Source organism: Ptychodera flava, chromosome 2 (assembly GCF_041260155.1).
Source record: "Ptychodera flava strain L36383 chromosome 2, AS_Pfla_20210202, whole genome shotgun sequence".
Classification (NCBI taxonomy): domain Eukaryota; kingdom Metazoa; phylum Hemichordata; class Enteropneusta; family Ptychoderidae; genus Ptychodera; species Ptychodera flava.
In genome coordinates this window covers 11292772-11306735 of record NC_091929.1, presented here as the reverse complement: position 1 = coordinate 11306735, position 13964 = coordinate 11292772, and the positions used below count along the sequence as shown (strand labels likewise).

At 38.4% G+C, this 13964-nt stretch overlaps 1 protein-coding gene across 2 annotated transcripts; it reads right to left on the bottom strand.

Moving 5' to 3' along the window:
- Positions 1 to 2279: 2279 nt before the first annotated feature.
- Positions 2280 to 13332, bottom strand: LOC139114427 (uncharacterized). 2 transcript variants are annotated; one of them, XR_011547872.1, is made up of 5 exons: positions 12765 to 13332; positions 7662 to 7792; positions 4205 to 4929; positions 3194 to 3895; positions 2280 to 3154 (listed from the first exon to the last, which is right to left on the bottom strand). XR_011547872.1 is itself a non-coding variant. In XM_070676159.1 (4 exons), the coding sequence occupies exons 2-4, from the start codon at positions 7777 to 7779 to the stop codon at positions 3551 to 3553; spliced, it is 1188 nt and encodes a 395-aa protein (XP_070532260.1). In that variant the 5' UTR covers positions 7780 to 7792; positions 12765 to 13332; the 3' UTR covers positions 2280 to 3550. The 2 variants fall into 2 exon arrangements, 1 of the variants encoding a protein (XP_070532260.1); XM_070676159.1 differs by having other exon boundaries at positions 2280 to 3895.
- Positions 13333 to 13964: the final 632 nt, after the last annotated feature.

The window sequence follows — 13964 nt, the reverse complement described above, 5'->3', positions numbered from 1 at the left end:
CCAAATAAATTGCCAAGACAAATTTCTTCTCTCTGTAGATACGCAAGGACCCGCTGTATATATGCCTAAACGCCAAAATAAGGAGAGACTTCCCGTTCGCCACCCTATTTTCTATTTGTGGATACCACTAACCATAAACCAACTCTAACGTTTTACGTAAATATACCCCATTCAAGATTGCATTCGATGTTCCTTATTGGATAACTCCCAAAATTATACTGATTACAAGTACCACAGGGCCATAAGGCATTATTAGTTCAAAAAGTGTAAAAAAATGTTTATAGTATTAATAACTTTATGACTAGGATACTGCTGATAAAAATATGTTCCTGTCATTATTGTACACTTACAACAGTACCCATCTGCACTACAATCTTGAATGATAATCAGCATTTAAGCCAAATTCACGCAGTTGTAGTACTGACCATCAGAAATAGTCTGTAGTTACAGATGTATCATTGCACAGCTATGTACGATTATGAATTGCTTCGTTAGCCTAACTAAGTAGTAAATAATAAGGTGTCAACTTAAGCATGAAGGCGGTGCACAGGTAGCTCACGTTTTCTTCAATGCTGCTTTGCGATTTCCAAAATTTCTACCCAACTGGGACCTGGTTTTATGTCCTCAGCCATGCGACATGTAAGGCCTGGGCCATTGATACATGATGCGTTGCTAAGAGTTCTTTGCATTAACTATTAAAGAGGCACTCCCACTTGGTAACATTTTTAAAACAAATTTTTTTAATGCCAACGGTCGATATTTGACGAGGCGACTGCGCGCGGATCGCGAGATATCGATAAAAACATGTCATTTCCCAAGCGTTTTACGATCGTTTCTTATTTTGACCCGAAATCCCCCGAAGGTTTGTTGTTGTGCTGATTGACGATATTCTAGGGAGTCTACAATAAGTTCGGACGATGCAATTAATTTACTTCCCACTGCAAAGACTTTATATACAGCATTATGCCTTTACATCAGGTAAAGTTTTGTAAAACTTCTCCTAAGTTTTGTCGTTTTCATTATTCTAAATCAGTTGTACTATATTTTTAACCAATACCACATAAACATCAGTTTTTACGTGTCAAATATTAGCCGCCTCCGATGACTACATTTTGTCGTCTGCCACACAGAACGCCGCACGCGTGGTATGCGTCTATGCATACCACTCGGCGGCCGCCATGTATCAATCGCACGTAACTGTGCTAGTCACCTATGCGAATTCTGGTTGAACAGCAAACTTTGTTTTCCGTTTTTTCTCAGAGTCAGTAAGACTCGGCTTTCCCCCAGGGGGCATGACCGATCACCGACGCTAGTGGTACTGTGGCATACAGCAGCGTTAGCGTAGCCCGTACTCCATAGCTTAGTTGACAATGTCCCCAGTGCCGAACGTTCGATGTTCGGAAGCTAAATTTAGGTGGGCCACCGGAATTCAAACTTTTACTTTTTTGAGGACATGTTTTTATCGATATCTCGTGATCCGCGCGCAGTCGCCACGTCAAATATCGACCGTTGGCATTAAAAAAATGCGCTTTAAAAATGTTACCAAGTAGGAGTGCTACTTTAAAGATTCAAAAATTTGAGAGCATTCGTTTTCTACGGGAAGGGGGTCAGTGGACCTTACGCTACAAATGAAAGCAAACAGAGAAACCCCCAATTAAATTTCTAAAATCTGACACCCCCACCCAAATGAGCTGATTTGATTGATTAACCCATTGCACCCTAAGGCTATGGGGTTAAAAATAGTGACCCTTCAAAAGTGTTTGAGAGAAAATGAGTGACCCCTCCCCAATTGTCATGCGCGTAAAACATTGACCCTCGGTCCGCATCAATAATATCCTAATTGACATATGATTTCTCATTTGACTTTTTCTCTTTTAAGAATACCTTTTAACCTTTACAAATAATCATTTTGGTGAAATTCCAATATCATACTTGTTGTTCACATCTGCTCTTTCAAAGACCCTATTCTCACCACGTTCATTTATATCAACTGTCAAGCATTTAGAAAAGCAAAGATTTAGCTAGTTTTGTATTGGAAAAAATTATTCATAGTATGTAGAGCGCCCTCCCTTGGTGAACTTTTCGTACTAGATTTCTGCATTGACTTAATACTTTTGTGCCAAATAAAGCTATACGGCTATTGTATAGCGTGTCAAATGGTCACCAAGAGAGAGCGCACTACATCATGCATACATAATTATACTGAAGCCGTCATGACTCAATGTACAAAGCGAGGAAAAACTGGGCGAGAGCAGAGAGCAAGGAAAAAGGTTCACAAATCATGGTTTAATAGCAGTATTCTTTATTCTTTCTTATAATTTAATGGGCCAATTATGTGCCCCTGTGGGTTTACAATTGGCACTCATAACGTATGCAGACGTCTTTGACCTAATGGTCAAAACCACTGTATGTTGTCTGGCTCCCTGACCTATTTCTACCGCTGGTTGCGCCGCTATGGAAAATAGGCTATCTGTACAGTGGCAAGGTCGAAAATTACATGACAAAACAGCGAACGTTGAAGTTGTTTGCACGGCTTCACTTTTAAGTCTCCGACTCTGTTCTTCTATTATGGTATATAGTGGTGAAATGACGATTATTGTCTCTGTTTTTTTTTTCAGACTTGACCTTGTGCCCCCGGTGACCTTTCACATGTACGGCAATGACTCAAAATAAATGATATTTCGTTGTTAATTCAATATAGTATGTTTGGTTCGGGAAATTATGGAGTTAAAATTACTCCATGGGCATACGAAATCTAAATTCTAAGGCAGCTCCGAGTTGGAAATAAATTCAACGTAATCACAGCACTCGTACTATGATAGTTATGCTCACAATAGCCTATAATTGACCCTATTTTGTTAGCAGCATAGTCAGGGGTAGAAATTGGTCAGGGGCCCAGACTACACTGTATGGTGAAGGCGATCGGCAATTGCAAATAAGATGTGTTATCGACACTTCCGGACAGGCTCGAAAATGGACGAAGGAATTAGGGGGGGACGTGACAGAAGTCTTCTGAAAAGCAAAAATACGTGATTAAATTCATGAAAATTTGGAAGATTTGATTACTGATGTCGAACTTCAAAGAGATGATAATCATGTGTACAATACATTTGTATTTTGCCTGGGCAGAAATTATGAAAAACAATGAATTAATCTAACAATCTGAGCAGCTGTGAGAAGTACAATATAATACGGTGTTTTCGATCGGGTTCGAACTCACAACGTACGGTACCCAGTCACCTAGCGGAGAAGCCACAAACAAAACCGCTCGGCCAAGTCCCCAATCTCAAAAAGATCAGTTCAATAACCGAACTATAAAGTTGTTACAATTTTTCTGACTGCGACCCCTCCACACGTTGTAGAGTTCGTGTAGCTCTCACGCTTGTACGCTCACTATCACACATCGCACACAAACTTTATCGAAGCGAAGCAATGAATACATCGCTTTAAAATGGGCGAAAGACAGCCTCGGGGACAATTCTGTCCACCCGCTAAAAGAATTGAATGAGGTCTCTCTTTCAAAGATTACGTGATGTATTTATCAACTTCACTAGAGCAATTGTGCAGGATCATGTTCAACCGGCTCAGATGTGACATCATCTTCTACAACAGCCCAACCAAGCTCCGGTCTCAGCGCCAAAGTCTCATGATCTTGGGACACTGCCATGAATCCTCCAATGAACTGCATCTCGAATTTCTGTTCAAAATATTCCCATACAAATGGTGCTTTGGACAAGCCAGATGGAAAACGGTCGGTTGTTACGCCAAAGAAAATCTCTCTCACGGACCACTTGTCGACGTATTCATTCTGTGCAAAGCTTCCATACTTCTGAAGATATGGAAAGAGGGTTATGATCCAGCCCGTTATATACGGGCCACCAGAATTGTCATCTATCTGTCGCACAGAAACAGAATTTCAAAAGTAAAGTAACGTTTTTACTCACATTAATATTTGCGAGTAATCTCAATAGACAGCAATTTTTGCCATGAACGTATTTATAATGCAGCCATAAATTGGTGTCGCTATTCAATTGAAAACACAATCTGCATCAAACATATATACAATAGCTTGCTTGAAGTTTTATATCTTCATGTAAGGAAAAAGGATATAGCATTATTGTAACCAAGTTCTGATAACAAAACATGTGAATTAAAACATAAATATACTGCTAGTTTAGAATTTATATTATTCAGTTATTCTTACTTTGTAAATATCGGACCAGAATTCCCTGTTAATTGTCCCACTTGATGCGTTCACAAACTGATCTAAGACAGGTAGCAGTTCCTTAGTCCACCATTTGAGATCGTACTGCTCCAGTTGTTCAACTTTATCCCGGACTGCTATCCAGTCTTCCTTAGTGCCTTCGAGAGTAATGGATGGAATTCCACAAAGGGTTATAAACGTATATGTAAAATAAGACTGCATCGCGTCTATTAAGGCGATATCACCCACTGCCTTTTCCATAGGACCGGTTGTGCTGAAATTTGGAGTAATGAGATCATAAATTGTTGCTCCTATTTCATCTTTAATCTTCTCTGAAAATTCACCGAAAACCTCTGGCCATGGATTGGTTGCCAAGCCTTTCACAAAGTCATCTCTTCTTACTTTTATTTCCTTCTTCCCAGAGTGTGAGACAAATTTCTCTCTCAGCCGTTCGGAGTTTTCGTTGATGTGGATTGCTAAACCCTGTGTGATACACAACCATATCATGTCTGGACTCAACACCAATGGGTAGTGATTATCATAGGCTAGGTCTACCGCCTGCACTAGCCCGTGTAAACCGCCAGAGCTGACTATGTTCACGTTGGTTTGATAACTGCTTTCAATCTTCTGTTTGATCCGAGCTGTGAGATTTTCACTGCGTGTAGTGGCTCGTAATGGTTTTGTACCTGGAGGAACTTCGGCTACGTCGAAAGTCATTGCGGCAACTACAATAAAAAGTACATTGATAAGTAATTTTTTATTATTCGACATACTGATATAGATGTCATGTGTTACTGGTAGCAAACTGAATTTTAAACTAATTGCAAAGAGTGTTTCTGTTTGATTGTGTGATCAAGAAATATTCATTGATTTCATGTAGATGTTGTGCCTTAGCAGCATTATTCCTTGTGGACAAATTAGCAATGCCTTGATAACGGAATGCATACAAATGGAAGATGATTTAACTTTGATGTAAAGTAACGGAATATTATAGTCAAGTATCATCTCTATAACAGAGAAAACACACGGCAAATTATTGGCATGGAAAAAAATTGGGTCACTTTAATAAGATTTCTTTAAATTTTGAATCAGTTTGCTTTAATTTAATAAGATTTCTTTCAATTTTGAATGAATTTGATTGAAACGTACGATGTACATACGATAGAAATATGTACATTCAGACTGGAAGAAAGTCAAAATTTAATAGTCAATGGGCACGTTCCAACACCCGGCCATCTAGACAGTGGATGTAAGTTTTCATAACATTTTAGACATCCAGTGCAATTTAACAAAAACTTCTTATTCTTCTCTTACCCAGATTATATAAACATATACGGCACTAATCTTGCCAAAACTATGTACTGTGTAACCAATTCTAATGCAAGTAACAATTAAGAAACACCTTGTCCTACAAAACACTAACCGAGACAACTTCATCAAATCTTCAAATCGTCCAAACTTTTATAGTTATTGAATTTTACAGTTTAAAGTTACATTCTCACCATGACACACTTGCCTTTTGCTAACAATGTCACGTGTTCAATCCTGGCCAATCAGCTTGGTTAACAATATGTACCACAGGGTCAATTCATACCATGTCATTTTTTTTAAATAATTTAGAGTAACAAAGGCAATATGTCGAGACTGAAGCAGTTTCCTGACAACACAAAATGTACCATCAGTCAAACACGACCTGTATGTCTCCCATTGGGAACATAAACAAACAAGATAAACGAAAGAGTGTTTTCTGTTATGCATGTAAAATTACTGGCTCGCCAGCCGGCCATTGTTGAATTGATCTACAATTGTCAGTACGCATTAGTATCAGTCAACTCTCATCTATCTTGCCTTTCAGTCCTTTTTATCTCTTTGTCACATTTTGTCTGGTGCACAGAGTTTGGGATCACCTTTCAAAAGTTGCAGCTGAGCATTTCTTGTACCCGTCATTCACTCGCTAATTTCATGAGTTTTGTACTTGCACTCTTTTGAAATTGAACAGCAAGGTAAAGTCAGGCATATCGAACATGTTAACCTTTCCTGCGTCTATCGCCCTCACATGGTTTATGTCATTGTTCAGTTATTGAGATATCTGTACAAACTACACCTCATTCACCGTCTGTTGGTATATCATCATCCGAGACCACGGAGGTGTAATCTCTGTCCGTTTTGTCATCTTCTGCTCAGACGAGATTGAATGAATCATACAGTCATATAGATGAATAGAAGACAGGGTTTACGGTGATCACGTGCGCGAGCGCGCATGCGCGCACACACACATGCACACATACATACATTCATCCTTCAATCCATCCATCCATCCATCCATCCATCCATCCATCCATCCTCCATCTATCCATCCATCCATCCACACATACATTAATCCATCCATCCATCCATCCATCCATCCATCCATCCATCCATCCATACATACATACATACATACATACATACATACATACATACATACATACATACATACATACATACATACATACATACATACAGTACGCGTAGAAAATGTTTGACAAGGAATACTCAACAACTCTCACAAAGGATGAGATGTTTAGGCAGCGCACGCCTCTAAACTTAAGTTGTGATCTGCGTCCTTAATTTCCTCAAGGCAGCTTAAAAGCAATCAATTTTATCATCATCAAAAATAAATATGCGTAGCCATCCTGCAAATTTTGACATTGCAGAAATAAGTGACCTAAATTAACCAATATTCGAAATGCATATGGCGCTTGCGTTAACTCTTGGGGTAAAACTTTGTATTTTACTTGTAAAAGAAAAATAGCGTCATGATACGTTACTCACATTTGGTTAGATGTGGTAGACCTAAGTGAGTGTACATAAGTGAGTGAACATACACCCTTAGCTGTAAAGTGCGGGAAGGGGTCGAGGGGATGAAGCATGGTCTACAATTTCCATGGTCTGTGCAGATAGAAGTACTAATGTGTAAGTCAAATCTTTGGATGCGGAATTTGGTAATATTATGTTAACCCTGCAAAGATCAAATGGTTCATCCCTTACGTGTTGGCTGTCAACATGAATGAGAGTAGGTCTGATGGCCACCTACTGAATTCGTTTCGGAAAATGCAGCGGTGTACTTTCGTATAAAACAAAGCAGGCATGCCAATATTATAAGTGACGATATTCTTGATGTATGGTAGAATGGGTCTCAGTGACAAATATTGAGACTGATATTCTATAGGTAGTTAACCATTATTTGTTTGAAAGCCGTGGACATGTACCTATGGTAAAACAGACCATAGAGGCGTAAGATTCCCTCTTCTGTTTATGATTGATACAGTTCTGTTTGCCCTGATCACTTCCATAGTACTTGCAGCATGTCCTTCCGACGTGGCGACAAAAGGCCCTTGACAGACACAGGTGTTAAAAAGTTAACAGAGATGACAGTTAGCAATATAACAAGTTAATGAATAACCTTTCTACTTACCTTTCTTATTTGAATTCCCTTCTCCGTTTTTGCCGCCTTTTATTTTGTCTTTCTCGCCAGCTTCGGTGAAAGCAGCGAAGACGACAAGGACCCCGAGTAGGAAAACAGTTATTCTCATATTGCTGTTGTGCCTGCAATCAAGAACAGATCCCTGTTCAAAGAATACCAATCGAACTACGCAATAGTTTTAGAAACGGTCAAGCATTTTAACATTGTCGTAATTTCCCCCTCCACTGTCTATGGTACTCTAAATGTCATTCTTAAGATCGTTTGTGATTACTGGTCCGTATTAGGCAGTACCATAGCCACTATACGCACTACACTCCTATTTGAGCTGAAAACGGTATTACGCCCTCTAGCACAGCATACAACGAGAAACAGGATAAACGATACGCGAGAATCCCACACATTTCAACAAAATGTAACTTTATATATATATATATATATATATATATATATATATATATATATATATATATATATATATATATATATATATATATATATATATATATATATATATATATATATATTCAAAAGTAGTTAAACAGTTTAAATTCACTCGGATGGAAATAAATACAACAATGATGTAAAGTAATGTCATGCAAGTGCAAGCAATAGATCATCATGGGTTCTCTATGATTGTGTCATATGAATGATGAATATATGAAATAAGCAGGATTAGTTTATAACAATTAATATACAGCAAAGAAATAACATAATCGAAATCTCCTAGATGTTCATCAGTTATTTACCATGGCGACTGTTTCGGGGATTTGAAAACAATACAGTCAACTTCCTTGACTCCCCAAGCAGTACTGATCAGGTACCACCAAACCTTAAGTTATTCCGAGTCTTATGTTATATATGTCTTTCGGTGTTACATTGAATTTTTCAAAAAGTTGAGGATGTCTTGACATAGCTTTATGAAACTGTCTGACAATTTTAGGTTGTTGTCCTCCTTGAGACAACATCCTGTTGTACAGGCTGGCAACTCTTGGAACAAAATCTTCTATTAGAAGTGTTGCGCGAGCAATGCGAAGATATTCTGACAATACAGTGCCATAAAAAATATACGAAGGGATGTTACTTTCGAGATCTGGCATTTGCACTATAGTAAACTTGAAATCATCGCGCTTGTCAAAGAGTTTATAGACCAATATTCCATCTACTATAGATATGTCCAATTCGAGAAATGTAGCATGTTGTCCATTATGCTCACACTTCAACGTGAGCTCTGCAGGATATATTTGCTCGTATAATCTACAAAACTCTCCACCATCATTTAGAAGACATATGTCATCGATGAATCGTGCGCATCAATGAAATTTCCGAGCACGAGCTATATCGGTATGAATGAGTTTTGACATGAATCTATACTCATGCCTGTGTAGATATAAATTTGCCCAAATTTGTGCTGGATCAATACTCATAGGAATGCCTGTGTTTTGTAAAAGGAGTATGTAACCTATCTGGAAATAGCTTTCAACTATTAGATGTTTTCTAGCAGACTTTAGTGATGCCTGAGAAAAACAAAGGCTTTGTTTCTCTTTGCGCCAAAATGCCTTAGAAGAAGAGAAATCAATATTTCGTTTAGTTCCACCCTCGAATACAAAGTCAACTACGTTGTACAATTCTTTCAGTAGATCCTTATGTTCAATTTTGGTGCATAGTGTACTGAAATCGAATGTTGAGATGCATTTGGCCTTTTTCCTAGTGTTGATGACGTTCAACTTTTCAATTACTGGAAAAGAATTTTTCACAACCCAGAAAGTTTTTTTGTTGCAGTAAAATTTACTTTTTAGACGGAATCTGTGTACTTGTTCAAAAATTAAAGACACTAGAAACCGCTTTTACTGAGTGGTTTAGTGCTGCAAGTGCTTGATGCTACAATAAAGCGAGCTCCGGACGGGTTCTTATGCATCTTGGGCATCCAGTACATTAGTGGTAGTTTTTGTTCTTTCTCTGATACTGTAAGTCCAAATCTGTCACATACTGCAATGTTGTTCGTGATAACATGTCACATCTTTTGTTGATATTGTGTATGTGTCTGACCCTCCGTTCATGATACCCACTTCAGTAAGGAGACGCTTTATATATAGAATGATTTTCACACAAATGCAATATTGTTTGCAGCTTTATCTATTGGTACCACAACATATTTACGGTGTAGGTTTCGAGACTGCCGTAGGGTCTTTAAGTACTGGAGATGTTTTCCTTGGTTTTTTACGTTTCTTCAATTTTTGAACATTTGCATTTACCGCATCCATCACCTTACTTTTCCATTCATCGAAAGTTGTGATGTCAACATCATATTTGGCGGCCATGGATGGAATGAAGTCCTTGAGAGATGACTCAATAAACCTAACACACTGAGAATAATTGACTGTCCTTGGCTCCCTAAAATTAGGTCCCTTGGATAGCAATTTCCTTAACCTGGCATTTTCAGCAATCCTGAGATCCCCTGTTACAATATGTCTGTGATTCGGATCACAGAACTGAGAATGTTGACAGTCACAACTTTCAGTGTCAGATAGGCATTCGTCTTCTGAGATGTTTATACTTTCAACTGTTTGTTTGTAGTTGAAGATGTTATTACGAATAGGTTTAACTAGTCTGTATGTCACTCGAGGTCCATTATCATATATATATATATATATATATATATATATATATATATATATATATATATATATATATATATATATATATATATATATATATATATATATATATATATATATATATTTAAAAACTATCTACTGTTGATTGACCAATCAGAGTGCTCAATTCAGGGTGTTTTATTTACTCGTAAAGCCTTGGTCACCAAATTCCAGAAACGAATGACAGCGCCGTAGTAAATACTGTCCAATTAAAAGTGAACATGTCATATTCTGTAGACATCTGGTAAGTTTTAATATTCAAATTTGGTAACAAAGCGGAAACCAGCTGCACACAAAATCTGCTGTGCCCTAGGGCATTTATATAATGTGCCCTAGGGCATTTATAGGATGTTCCATTTCATTGGAAGGCTATTTCACAAATGAAAGTTTAATTCATATCCTAAACATGTTACATTGACAAAGGGGACGGTTGACGTAAACACATTGAAAACGAAAATATATCAGTTAGGGGCGATAGTTTTTAAGTCTGATAAAACCCTCGTACTCTGGCTCTTCTGGTATATAAAGTCCAACCCTACGATAAAATGTCTCGGCCTGCGGCCTCGACATTTTATCGTTGGGTTGGACTTTATATACCAGAAGAGCCCTCGACTCGGGCTTTATCATATACATATATCACGCTTATATTATATATATATATATATATATATATATATATATATATATATATATATATATATATATATATATATATATATATATATCTCGAAGTATACAGATGTCCTCGAGGGAAATTACAGTGCTCAATGCAAAAAGCAGACCGTTATAAATAAACAGATTACTTCAAGTACAAAGTAATGAAATCTATTACTTAAGTTTCATGCATCTTGCAATCCTCAGATAGAGTGAAAGGATTACTAGCTCGACACTCTTACATATATGATTGGGACGAACCATTCTATTTGTAGGTAGTGTTAAAATTCGATAAATAATATTTGTTTTGGTGGCGACATTTTGAAACTAACTCAGAGCGTTTGTTTAACAGTGTGCTACACTAATCACATGAAGTCGTTCCGCAACGAGAATACAAAAACGACACCGAGTTATCAAAATATATATGGAACTTGAGATATAAGGGGCAAGACTTTGACATTTCATGGTCAATCATTGATAAAGCATTGAGCTACTTTAACATGAACAAGCGATGTAATCTTTGTATATCAGAAAAGCTGCACATTATCAATGCTGACAAATCTACACTGTTAAACAAACGCTCTGAGTTGGTTTCAAAATGTCGCCACCAAAACAAATATTATTTATCGAATTTTAACACTACCTACAAATAGAATGGTTCGTCCAGTCATATATGTAAGAGTGTCGAGCTAGTAATCCTTTCACTCTATCTGAGGATTGCAAGATGCATGAAACTTAAGTAATAGATTTCATTACTTTGTAGTTGAAGTAATCTGTTTATATATATATATATATATATATATATATATATATATTACAATTCTACTTTACTTTCTTTTACAATCTACTTTTACTCTACATCATGTAATACTCTTTCTATTCAAATGACACACAAATCATGATACGAAGAATGGCTGACTATTCAATATTGTTTGATTCTGCGCATGCAAACGTGCATGTTACTGTCATTCGACAGGTTTGGCTACACATTTTAAATGAACGTGAATGCGTAACGTCACGAATTTCTGCCATGATGTCATCGACTTATATGCGTAGGCTCTCGACGTACACGGAGCAGACGTCGCGTAGTAATGTGGAGACAACCAAGCCTGTTTTCACGTAATTTGTAAACATGTAAATTTATTCTCACCTTCAGGAACATCAGAACATGATATAAACTGTGAATCATTCATGCAGTTGTTAGCTGGATATGTGATAGTGACATACTCAAAGATATTTATGTATTTTCGTTGTTTTTATGTGAAATTTCTTCGTCGATTCGCGGCATACCGGTAACGATTGAGCTATCCCTGTGATGCGGAAACAAACTACGGAGACCCCAGCCTAGCCGAATCATATCGTTTGCGTTAGCTGTGGAAATGCAGCCCGTGGATCTTTTGATGACCCGCATAGCGACGCACGCTACCGGGCCCCGCCAACAGATAGCTGCGTTTCCACAGCTACATACGTTTGCGTCTGCCACACGAACGGGTGACGTAATGCGTAGCCAAGCGGGGTTTTGTACGTGAACGTGTACGCCAACGCCAACGTGGATCAGATGGATTCTACGCTATCACGTTCACCTGGGACTAGTATGCCTTACAGGTATACTGGTCCAAGCGTTCAAGTAAGAATGACGTGTAGCTAAATCTGGCTATTACCTCCTGAGCACGTTGTTTTGTTGAAACTTCGCAAGGTATTACGCGCACCAGGCTGTGACACCACTATGTGAGACTGTTTGGAAGATTTGGTCTGTGATGTATTTAGGATTTGAACTTCGACTTACCTTTATAGATGTAGTTCCTGTAAAATATGGCGGCCAGAATTCAACGGCCGATCTGAGATTACCACTCGCAATCCCAGGCTCGTAATCTCGAAGTCATAACTCGCCGCCTTCCCCTAACTCCGTAGCATACGCGATATAATAAATCTGCTAACAGTCTTTTAGGCCTAAATGTCTCTCGGACACGGCATACGGGGACTTCACTTGCCACTAGCAACGTCTTCGGGAAAAATAGCATTACTGCTACCCAGGCTAGAGCTGTTTAACCAATATCAAACTGTCAAAGTGATTTACATAGAACGTATGGCTGCGGGGATTCCCCGTATAATATCACCGCTTTAAAACGCACTGCGCATGTGCGTGATTACCTGAGCGGTGTCCACTTCTGCCTGCAGGAGGAGAATCATGTTCACGGAAAAGCAATTTCAGTGCCTTTGGTCAAGATCAACTTTCAGACATAAAATTTTATCCACTGTGTTACACATGAAGCATTGCACAACTGCGCTCTTCCCGTTCAAATAAAATAGTATTTCGTCTCAGATTGCATTTGCCACCCGGACTTCTGGTTTGAAGGGCAAACTTCAGGTCATCGTCCAACGTGTCATAATGCCATAATTCAGGACTGATCCCGGCATACATCCGTGTGCCGGAATAAATTGGAAGTCAGATACTTTCTTAATCCTCATCATGACGAGCGTTAAACATAACGCACCTTTTAGAGGAAATACTGGATGAAAATATAGCTAACTCGCCCTGCTGAGCTTCGTAGTCCTGTGTTAGCATTAATCGGGTCAAAGGTCATTCTTATTTACGCTGCTATCTCTCTTTTGTCAAAAGTCATACACATTCTTCTGTTTTTACCGCGTTTAATCTAATACGAAAATAAGGAAGTATTAGACGCCATGAACTGAGAAGTCGAAGTACAAGATTGCAGTGAGAACCTTCGTCATGTTCCTGATGTTCATCATTGCACGAAGAAAATACATGTAGCCTGTGTCTACGAGAGGGCGTTTTACAGTACGTAATAGAGCATTCGTTTTTACGGGGGGGGGGAGTCCGTGGAACTTGATCAACAAATGAAATGTAAAAAGCGACCCCCTCCAAATCAAATTTCTAAAATTTGATCCCCACTAATTCATCAATCGTAAAATGTGACGCCCCCCCCTCCTCCCCCCTCCCCCCCAAAAAAAAAATCATCAGAGT

Excerpts from the sequence above, each read along its gene's own strand:
- LOC139114427 (XM_070676159.1), bottom strand. The coding sequence starts at position 7,779 with ATGAGAATAACTGTTTTCCTACTCGGGGTCCTTGTCGTCTTCGCTGCT. Across the intron at positions 4,930-7,661 it reads AGGGAATTCAAATAAGAAAG|TTGCCGCAATGACTTTCGAC; the intron begins GTAAGTAGAAAG and ends TTTTTATTGTAG. Across the intron at positions 3,896-4,204 it reads TCTGGTCCGATATTTACAAA|ATAGATGACAATTCTGGTGG; the intron begins GTAAGAATAACT and ends TCTGTGCGACAG.